Source organism: Geospiza fortis, unplaced genomic scaffold, assembly GCF_000277835.1.
Source record: "Geospiza fortis unplaced genomic scaffold, GeoFor_1.0 scaffold114, whole genome shotgun sequence".
NCBI lineage: Eukaryota > Metazoa > Chordata > Aves > Passeriformes > Thraupidae > Geospiza > Geospiza fortis.
This window is the reverse complement of record NW_005054383.1, coordinates 3,249,497-3,260,818: the sequence shown is the minus strand read 5'-3', so window position 1 is coordinate 3,260,818 and position 11,322 is coordinate 3,249,497. Positions and strand designations below refer to the sequence as shown.

General features: G+C 43.9%; 1 protein-coding gene across 1 annotated transcript in view; it reads left to right on the top strand.

Annotated features, from left to right (window-relative positions):
• Positions 1 to 880: 880 nt before the first annotated feature.
• The window catches only part of LOC102035348 (interleukin-20 receptor subunit beta-like), a 15,041-nt gene continuing 4,599 nt past the window's right edge, over positions 881 to 11,322 (top strand). The window contains 4 exon segments of the mRNA XM_005425224.1: positions 881 to 938; positions 6,318 to 6,444; positions 7,732 to 7,922; positions 10,812 to 10,936. Of these exon segments, the coding sequence (XP_005425281.1) occupies positions 881 to 938; positions 6,318 to 6,444; positions 7,732 to 7,922; positions 10,812 to 10,936 (501 nt within the window).

Here is an 11,322-nt window from a genome sequence, read left to right as displayed (position 1 = left end):
TCTCAAAGCCTGACAGAAGGCTCACACAATGTGCATCTCTATGCAAACTTTGAGATAAGAAATGCTGACTGAGAAATGCCATGGAATAGGACAGACATTGTTGAGAGAGAAATGGAAATAGAAAAAGGTTTCAAAGGATGGTTTTGTAAATAAGACTGGATACTTTGGAGAAATAGAACTGTGAAAGATGCATTGTAGTAGGACCCACAAGGGGTAATTTTAGATGATCTACATCATCTACAGCATGGCGTGGCTAAAGCTGGTAGGCCAAGAAACACTTATAATGTATTGTAGTTTTTAATGTATTTATAATGTATATACATTTTAATGTATATACATTTTAATGTATATACATTATAATGTATTCCCCAATTAGGGAATGATTGGCTTCTGATTGTGATGGCAGGAATTAAAACATCTGTATTGTCTTACCCTTCTCATGAGACTGAAAATGGAATGAAAGTTTTTTAAACACCTCTCAGTTGCCCCATTTCTGGGTCACAAAGGGCTTGATCCAACAGCTGAGCAGAGGAGTGAGCACTTACAGCTGCATGGAAAAACCCAACACCTCCTCTTTCCTCCTTGCCAGCCTCTGTTGAAGCCATGTAATCTGGCAGGGAGCGAAGCAGAGTTACCCCATCCAGCAGAGAGCTGCACAGACCTGCACAGAGCTGCTGGCAGCAATTACCTGGCACTCCCTGCAGCTGCACCTCCCAAACAATCTTTGTGCCTCTTTGGCACTCTGCAGGCAGGCAGGAGGAGTTTCACAGCAGCCTCCACTCACTGCCCACCATGGCTGGCTCCGAAAAGGCTCCCTGGCTGCCCAGGGAAACTCCTCAGATGTGGAACAGGGAGTGAACCTGGCGGAAACCTGAGCAAAATGCCACCAGAGCTCATCTGCCTCTTCCTGTGCACTCTGAGTGCTCCAAGTCTCTCAGGTAAATGACTGAAAGATCTTCACTGACCCAGTCAGGAGACAGAGAGGCTGTGAGTAACAAAGTCTTCTGTGCTTTTGTTCAAGATGCCTCAGCAGCACTTAAATCAAATGAGTACAAGGTCAGGCGATCTTGAATTTTAATTCATTTTCTAAAATGAATATCAGAATAAGCAAATGAAAAAAGCAATCTGTAAATTCTGTTCTACAGGTCATTTCTGAACTCTAGAGGGAAATTTCAGTTTGAAGGAATTTAAGTAATGCTTTATTTGTCTCTGCTCTTTTGTTGCTCTGTGAGAAGCTGAACTCTCAATTCTTCTTTCAGTGCTGATCACTCTGAGCACAGGGATGCTCTGTCTGTGGAGGGGATGCAGGGTCAGAGAGGAAGGATATAAAGTGCTAATTAATAGCTCAAATCACTTCTCTGAGGAGAAGTGAATCACTCTTCTCTGAGGAGAAGACTCACTTGTCTGAGGAGACATCTCTGAGGTCTCCTTCACCCTGGAAGGAGCCTGTGCAACTGGTAATCTGCTTCTCCAGGTAAATGCTCCACACCAGACCCATCTCAGAGGAGCTTGGTCTCAATCTCCTGACTGCATTCCAGGGTTTGCAATCTCAGTCCTTTACAAAGCAAACATGGCCAGTGTGCTTGGGTTTTCCCTGGTCTAGGTTTCCTCAATGTACCATTTTTGGTCGTGTCATCAACATTCTGGTTGTCCTGTGCTCTTTTTTTTTTCTCTTCCTCAGAAAAAATAATTTTACAGCTGCCTCACTATTTGTAGCTCTTAGATGCTCAGACATAATCTAGTGACAGCATCAAGTGGTTTCTGCTGGGAAAGTTCATTCTGTGCTATAGGGAAGATTATGACAACTATATTTTATAAGATGACAGAGCTAGACAATGTTTTTTTAAAGAGATTTGGGGTTGTTTTAACTGTATTTTTGCTTAAGGCTTGGCTACCTGAGTGCTGTTCCAGGCAGGAGCACTGCTGCCTGTGTGGGTGGTGACTGCCAGCCTCACACTGTGACAGAGAGTGGGAGGGAAGCTGGGATAACTTACACCCTGTCTGCCATCCTCTTGGCCTCAACCTGAAATACAAAAATTCACACCCCAGTCTCCTTTCTGAGCAGAGAACATTTATTTGGTGGAATGCTGATGCCCCAAGCTGCCCCTGTGGCTATGCAGAGCAGACTCCAGGTCAGCAAGCAGCGTGTTCCTGTCTAGCCCAGGAGCTGGGGTTTGATTCTGGGTGCTGGGGACACAAAAAGCCAAGGGGGATGCACCAGGGTCTTGCCTCTTGCTGTGAGTTTGGTTAATCAGCAGATGAGGGAGGGATGGTCCCAGAGCCTGCAGGTTGGATTTCTAGCAAAGAGATTTTAGCATAATTTATCCTCCTTGTGGAAATTGCTATTTCTAGGACTTAGAGATGTGTGGTTTTCATTTTCAACATTTAGCTAACAAAAAAAAAATGCCTTTCTCTTCTCAGGATGCTATAGACATTATTTTCTTGTTATCAGTGTTGAGAATTGGGAATTCCCTTGTCAGATTCCCCTTGACTGAAATTTCCCCAAGTGGAGAGTCAGACCATGCTGCAAGATACAAAAAGCCGGCGGCATTGTTGTTCTCCAGGTTAGCAAAAGAAGATTAAACAATACAATGACTGGAGGTTAAAAAGCCAATGCTTATTACCACAACAGGAGGGATTTCTCAGCCTTATATATAAAATTTTAAGGGATTTACCTGGTAAAGCACTCCTGAACACTATATAGCACCAAGGCTGAGCTTGCTGTTTCTTCATGTGTTTGTTGAACCCCTGAAAGGAGATCATATTACAAATGAAGAGATAATTGTATTAAAATTTTTACACAGTTCACATACATTTAGCAGTAAGTAGTGGTGATATAGTGATGAAGTAACAGCAAGTAATAGGAAATATTATATTGTTCTATATTCGTAGCAACAAGGATATTAAAATATATCCCAGAGGAATGCGACTTTATCAAGGTTTATTTAAGGTATTTTAAACTGAAATGTAAGACAGACATGTACTAGACTTGACTATGGTTTGGGGTTTTTTTGTAATTGTAATTCTCTAATGCAAAGAGGATAAAAATACTAAATTAAAAGGGTCATCCCATTCTAAATGGAAATGTATTCGTTGAGTAACAAATTAAATAGAATATAATGCTGATGGGGTAGGAGAAAAAAATGCTATTTACAGAGAAAATATAATTTCTTTGGCATGACTGGAGACATTAGGGTGAGAGTCAATACCCTGGCTTGAATGAGTGTAGTTTGGCTTTTCCTGTGAGGCTGCTGGTGGATCCAAAACCAGATGGAAATGTGGCAGCCCTGGGCTCTCAGCCCTCTGGGTCCTGCCCAGTTGTCTCCTGCTTTGGATGATTATTGTTTCCTTTTCCTTCAAAATGAACAAACCAGAGCTGATGGATTATTTCAGCATTCAAATAAAACACTTCACTGTTTGTACTCAGTGCTGTTTATATAACCTAGAATTGTCTTTCCTCCCACTGTTAAATTTGTGTTTGTTACAATTGCTTTGTGGGCTGTTGCAACAGATGGGTGGGAGAAACCATGAATATAATTTGCTTGGCTATGACACACGATTATGTCCAGATAAAATGTACTCTGGAAAAGCACGAACTCTCCTCCAAACTGTAATTTTCAGCATATAATGCCAAACAGAAACTTAAACCACTGAACTGCTTTTATAGAGGCACATATATTGCCATTAGATACAGAGTTTTTCCTAATGAAAGCAGGAAAGAATTTCTGTATGAACTTTTCATAAGTTCTGTATTTTCCTAATTTCTGTATGAGCTTTTGTGGTTCAGCTGAAGTGAGGTGGCAGTCACTGTGCCAGTAGAAGATTCACTGGTTTTGACAAGAAAAAAGTGCACTAAGCCAAGCACAGCCAGGAAATGAAGATTGGTCTCAGCAGACAGGAAATAACCCTTGGGCCATTACAGGATTGATAGTCCAATTCAGAACTCTCTGCTTTTAAAATAGGTTTCTAGATAGTTTAATAATATAGGGTTTAGTACTATTGAATGCAAAAAAAATTATATCAAAAACGTCCTAAAGCCAAGGCTTGAAAAAATAGGAAAACCTTCAGTGTAGTTCATCCCTGCTCAGTCCTGGAGCTCCATTGTGTCTGTGAGTCCTGGGGACAGCCAATGTTTGTTCATGGAAATGAAATCTGGTATGGAATTCACACCCTCACGTATGCCAAATCCCAAAATTAACATGGGAACCAAACACAAGAAAAAGTAGCAAGAAATCTGAATGTTGAAAAGCATGGAGAGCACAAGAGACCAAAGGAGTGGTTATGCTCTGCTTTCCAACCTTGTTCATCCTGTGATTCTGCTGCAGTGTGAAGGTCATTAAAAACTTTGCTTTTTTCATTTTTTAAAGACTAGAAGTGCCTTGACTACAGTGCTGTGGGTGTATGGAACCTCAGCCTACCAGAAATGCTGATGTGGCAGAGAGTGACCCTTCTGTTTGCTAAAGGACAAGGAAGAAAATTTCTCATCCCAGAGAAATCTGAATTTTATTTCAAAGAGCAGCTGAGCATTGTGTCAACAATGTATGACCTGTACCAAAGAATCATAAGAGAGTTGGCATAACAGTTCCCCACATCATTAGTGATTTTATAAAGATATGATAGAGGAAATTAGACAGCTATTGTTCCAATGCTTTAAAAAACATTGCTTATGGACTTGTCAGCCTGGGTAGAACAACTGACAATTTAGTGGTCAGCTGTGTAAACATGGCTCAGAAGAAAACACCCTTTTTAGTGGCAGTTAAAGACTACTGGATGACAAACCTGGTTAAATGAAATAAATGTAATAAAAAAATAATCTTACAGTAACACATTGTGATAGCACAGTTATCTTGTTTTGGGGAGAGTGTTCACCAGTGGGTTGATAGAAACCAGTCCATCCATTCTCCCTCCCAGTGGTTCTTTGGGAACCATTCCCTGCTGAGCAGAGAGAATGGGATTTTCCTGGGACTGGAAAGTACCAGAACATAAGTCTGATAAGTTTACACAGTGTAGTGCAGGATGTGTCCATGGGGAATCTTGCCTCCTGTGCTTCAAAGGATCTTATATGAAGATACCACAGGGTAAAATCAACCACCATCCTGTAGTCATGCTGTGGAAATCTCAGAGGAAAGTAATAATTCCAGTTATAGAGCATGGAATAAGCTTATTCTGTTAATAAACTTTGAGCACAGCATACAGGCCCCTCCATTGTCAGAATCCTGCAATGTTGAAGGAATGTAGTATTCACATTCTCTGATAAATCCCTTCACCCAGGATTTTTCTCCTGGGAAGCTGAGGAACCTCAGAGAAAAGGAAAACAATTCTTATCTTACTTGCTTCTCCTGTGTTGTGCTCATGCGGAATGTGTTTGGAGATTGTTTACCCACAGGTGATTGTTCCATTGGATTCTGCTGTGAGTTGTTTTCACTCTTTGGCCAGTCAGGGCCAAGCTGTGTCAGGACTCTGGAAAGAGTCAGGAGTTTTCATTATTATCTTTTTAGCATTCTGTAAGTATCCTTTCTGTATTCTTTACTATAGTTTAGTATAGCATTCTTTAATATAATAAAGTGTCTTTAAAAAATAAATTAGCCTTCTGAGAACATGGTGTCAGACTCATCATTCCTGCCTTCATCGGGACATTCCCTGCAAATACAATAAAGGAGCTGTCCCAGAGCTGGGATCTCCCTCAGCAGCAAATCCAGCCTGGAAAGGAGCAGCACATTTGGAACCACAGCCTCCTTGGAACAGTTTATGGAGTGCAACAGAGCCAAGTCTGTTATCTGGCTCCATTAAACCCAACTGGAGGGCTTGGCCTCTTCCTCCCACCACAAAAACTGTGGTGGGAAAGCTCTGCTGAGGTCACTGTTGGACTGCACCACCACAAAAACTGTGGTGGGAAAGCTCTGCTGAGGTCACTGTTGGACTGCAGATCTCAGCCTGGCATGGGCAGCATTCATCAGCTTCAGCCAGGCAAGAAATTCTCTGTCCTAAACTAGAACTGACCCAATATGAAAAATTCCTCCATCTTGGGAAGTTATTCACTACTTCATGAGGGAGCAATCCTCACTCACACAGAGGTCTTGGTCAAACTGTTTTAGTGATACAATGAAAAACTGAAATAAGGCAAAGGAGCACTTTTAGCTGAGCTGCTCCATCCTTTCTTCTTCTCCGTAAAATACTTCAAACACTGAAGTGACTGGAGTGAAAAGTAGCATGTGCATCTCTGATGCAAAACACTGTTTTGCACTATTCTTCTAAGCTTTTTTCCTCCCCCCACCAGTAAATTCTCTTTTTTCCCCTTTCTTTGCTAGGAATTTTAGGAGGAGATGCTTTGTTGCCAGCACCTCAGAGTATCTCCATTCTTTCAACCAACATGAAACACTTCTTAACTTGGAGTCCTGTGATCGTCCAGGGAGCAACTGTGAGATACTCAGTTGAGTTTCAAGGGTAACTACTCTTTTTTTTTTTTTATTATTCTTTTTGCTTTTGGAACATTGTTCATCTCAACTTTAGGTTCTAAATTTTTGGGTGTCTTTTTCATATTCAGTTCACAAGCCTAAGAGAAGTTTAGCACTGTTAATGAGAAAGGAAAAATTCCTTTTGTTCCAATTTTGGAACAATTTGCAAGTTAATAGATGCTGGAGTAAAACCAAGGTGTGTATCAATTCCATAAAAGAAATCTGCCTCTATCCAAGAATTCAAAAGTTAAGAAGATTTGCAACATTTTATTCAGAAGAGGAAGGAGAAAACATTGAGCTTTATTTCTTGTAAACATTTTAAACATTTGACACCACAGGAGGTTTCTGGTACATCTTGAGCTCTGACTTTTATTACAATATGGCTTTGGGATTGGGGGTTGTGGAAACTCAGGGCACTGGGAATATTTCTCTGTCTGCTCTGGGGTGCCCTGACCCCTAGGGGAGCACTGACATTGACCCTCATTCATGGAGAAAGTTTCTTAGACTTCAAGATAGACTGGAATCCACAAAAGTGTGAAATAGATTATATAGAGCAGTGTAGGTGTATCACTTGGTGAAAAATTTAGGTTTTGGGATTTTTAGTGTGTTGTGGATGGAAGCAAGATGGAGGGCACAGGGTGTTGTCCTGGGTTTTTTTCTTCGTGCTTCTTCTTCCTCCTTCTCCATAGGTTTGGGTGGCATTTTGTAATTGGGCAGAAAAGTCCTCATTGAGGGCTCTTTGGGATCAGTTATTGGGTTAAGAGGGAAATAATCTAGGTGTCAGTTCTTAATTGGATAGTTTAGTCTTAAAAGACCTTGTACCAAGAGATTGTTGGCCATTTTGTGCCTGGCTAATGAAAAGCTGCCCAACTCACAGTAGTGAGACTGTTTTGCTGATAACAAATAACAAACACTGGAGTCCAAACACGAATTACTGTCTCAAGTGCCTTCAATCCAGACCTAGAAAAACCCATGACTGGTACCCCCACAGGGGATGATCAAGTCAAATGAGTGGGCAGGGCCTGATGCATCAACACCACGTGGGCTGTGCCCACCTCCCACAGCACCATGCTGCATTTGGCTCACGAACCAGCTCGGGGTGGTTTATCTCCAGATAAGATCCAAAACACACCCACACTGCTTCCAAACACCTGTGGTGCTCCATCCCCAGTGCATCCCAGTGCAGGTTTTACCTGGAAAGAACCCAGCAGCAGCTTTGGCTGCACAGACAGAGCTCGTGTCAGACTGCTGCCTGTGTGCTTCCTCTCCTCCTCAGGGAATACGAGCGGGAATATGCCAACGGGAGCTGGATCCCCATCTCAGAGTGCTCCCCCACTACAGCCACCATCTGCAACCTCACCGAGGACATCTCAGCCTCTGTGGCCTACAAGCTGCGCGTCAGGGCAGAGCTTGGTGCCACCAGGTCACAGTGGGGCACCACCAAAGGCTTCTTCAACCGCGCCATGAGTGCGTCCTGTCTTCAATGGCATCTCCTGGGCTGCATGCTCAGAGCTGGGCGTTGGGGTGTGCTCAGAGCTGGAGTGCTCTCAGAGCTGGGTGCTAGGGTGTGCTCAGATACCTGTTTGTGCCCTTAAATGGCATCTCCTGGGCTGCATTCTCAGAGCTGGGTGTTGGGTGTGCTCAGAGCTGGGTGTTGGGGTGCTCTCAGAGCTGCGTGTTGGGGTGTTCTCAAGCGCCTGTTTGTGCCCATTGCATGGCAGGCAGAGCACAGACACGCACAGAGCACACCCTGCTTCTCAGCTGCTCTCATCCTGTGCTGGGGGGTTCCTTTCTCAGACAATGTTCTTGGGCATGAGTTCATCCCAAGGCAGAGCCATAATCATCTGGGATTGGATTTCAAGGGTTTCAAAGATAAGCAAGATGACTGCAGGAATTTCCTTTCACAGGCTGGTCATTCTTACCCTTAAATTTAAAGATTTCTGATCAACTGGGCTTGCCGTTGTTTAATCCAAGCCATGTAGTCACCTCTAAGAGGTCCAGAAGCTGATCCTAAGGGAGCTTTTACTCTAGAAAAGAGCCCTGTCATGCTCCATGTGCCTTGTACTCTCCTGAAACCCCACTCCATGGTTCCCTCTTTCCGTGGTGTCAGATCTGTGAGGTAACCTCAGAAGAGGAGAGAAAACTGGAACCCACAGCATTCATTTCCTCCTAGCAATGCAGGATGTTTGCTCCACATCCTTCTAAGTCCTGCAAAGCCTGAGGCCCAGCTCATCCCAAGGATTAAGGGACATATTGTTTCTAAGATTTCTCTGGAATAATTTCCTCTATTATCTACCATGTAGTCAACAAAAACTATGGTGGGAAAGCTCTGCTGAGGTCACTGTTGGACTGCAGATCTCAATCTGGCATGGGCAGCATTCATCAGCTTCAGCCAGGCAAGAAATTCTCTGTCCTAAACTAGAACTGACCCAATATGAAAAATTCCTCCATCTTGGGAAGTTATTCACTACTTCATGAGGGAGCAATCCTCACTCACACAGAGGTCTTGGTCAAAGCAGCACCATCAGAAGTGCCAGCTAAGCTGCTGACTGGGTCTCTTGGTGTGGAAGCACAGTCTAGAGAGTGCTTTAGATAAAAAATCCTTCCCTTTTCCATCAGCTGTGGAGGCACAGACAGAGGCACAGACCACACTGTCAGGCAGAGACTGGGGAAGGACACCCCTGGGACAGGAACAAAAGCAGCAGCATCTCATGGTTCAGTGAAGTATTTGGCAGCTTGGTCCTGTGTCTTAGGGACCCCAAAGCAGCCTTCAGACTGGGCTGTGACAGTTCAGGGGCTACAGCTTGCACTGGGATTCAGTGTGAATGTGACAGATGTTTAAAAAAGAACAGTCCCTGCAAGTTCTTGTCCTTATGCATTTTTCCTGCTCTGCTGTCACACCTCTTGGGAAGCCTGGCACTGAGTCTGAGAGGAGCAAAGGGATTCAAACCCAGTCCACAGGCCCTGTCAGGGGCTCACAGCCCAGCTCAGGGCTCCTCCAGACTGCACAGCCCCAGGGCCAAAGCCACGGGGGCAGAAGCTCATTGAGTAGGATAACTCATAGAAAACACTTTGAAAAGATCTTCCTACAGCAAACAATTTAGTCAGTCTTCCTTCTTCATTTCTCATCATTCACAGTGTTAGTTGGTATCCAGTGTGACAGCACAGAGCTAGATAGAAATGCTCCTGTTTGTTTGGCAGCTACATCTTGCAATGTCCTTTTGTTAATACATTAGCAAAATATTTGCTTTTAACCACCAAATGATAACAGGTGGCTTTTTTTTTAATTTTGAGATGTGGTGCTAAGGAGATTTTCACCTTTTTTTATTTTTTCATCTCTTCATTTAGAAGTACAAAGTAGATTTCCAGGCCTCCCATTGATGGCACACTCATTATGTACATGCTTGGATTTTATGTTTTCATATTGCTCAGTATTAGTGGCAATTCACTGGATGTAAGAGCAAATTCTATTAAGAACATCTCTTCTATATGGCACCATGCATCACTCTCCTTCCTTTCTTGAAAGCAAAGAAGTTGAAAAGTGTTTCAGCTACAGCAGAGTGGTAAAAAATTGCATAGATAAGTGTGAATAATGGCACAGATAAACAGTGCAAACATGATCTCTGTACTGCCTTGAACCTTCCAGTTCATAAATGTACAGTGCAGTTTCATCTCTGCTCGATTGATTCTCATTATTTCACTCATATTCCTCACAGCAGAATCCCAGATAAAACCAAGCTTTGAATATCAAAGCAAGCAGGAAGGAAATCGCCTCAAGATTTCCTTGCATACATTTCCAAAACCTGAAGTCACAGCAGAGATCATCAGCCCAAGTCTGTCTAAAACCATGCAGACACTAAAAGAAAATCAGGATTCATGTGAATTACCCTGAGGCTCATCATGTTTTTTTCCTTCACCTTTGAATAACTGCCAAAATTCCCATGAACAGCAGTGTTTTTTCAGCTCCTGTTCTGTGTGGCAGAGCTGATCTTGCCCAGGAGCACAAGAGCTGCCCTGATCTGCTGTCCCAGCCTCTGTGGCCCAGCTGCTTCTGCTGCAGTTCTCGTGGCACCCTCAGGCCAGGCAGCTCCTCCACTGCTGGAGGAGAAAACTCAAAGCCTTTCAAGTTCTGTGCAGCTCAGCTGCTGCCAAATTCCCATTTGCAATGCCAGCCCTGGTATTCTGCTCCTGTACTTGGACCCACAGGGAGGAAGAGCAGAGAGGTTCCTGCCCCACTGAAGCCGCTCCTGCAGGTTGATGTTCCAGTGGTGATGGCAGCCTCTCTCCCTCCTGTCTGGGCAGAAGGGGGATCTCAGGGCTGTCTGTGGGTGCTAATGGTGCTCTCTGTGTTGGCAGCATCCCTGACCCCACCGCTGCTGAGGGCCGTGGCAGATGGGCACCATTTGCTGGTGGAGCTGGCAGACATGGGACCCTCCTTCCAGTTCCGGGTGCTCTACTGGAGGAAGGGCCAGGAGAGCAGGGTGAGTTTTACCCTCAGGTGGTAGGAAATAACTGAGCAGGGTGAGTTTTACCCTCAGGTGGTAGAAATAACTGAGAGTGCCCTGAGGGATGCCCACAGAGTCTGGTTGCCCATCCCAGTTCCTGCTGTGGGACTGGAGGACCTACTTGGAGTGGGTTGGCGCCGCCTCACCCCGCACACACCAGGGGCTGCTGTGGGTTCCTCATGGAGGTGTTTGTCAGTTCTTTCCACATCTCCTTCTCTAGGAAAAGGAATCCCCTTACACACCTCAACTACTGTGGTATTTTCTGTGGCCCCCGTTGAAGGGAGGAAATGATGAATCTGACTCCATGTTCTTAGAAGGCTAATTTATTATTTTATAGTCTATATTATATTAAATAATTTTAT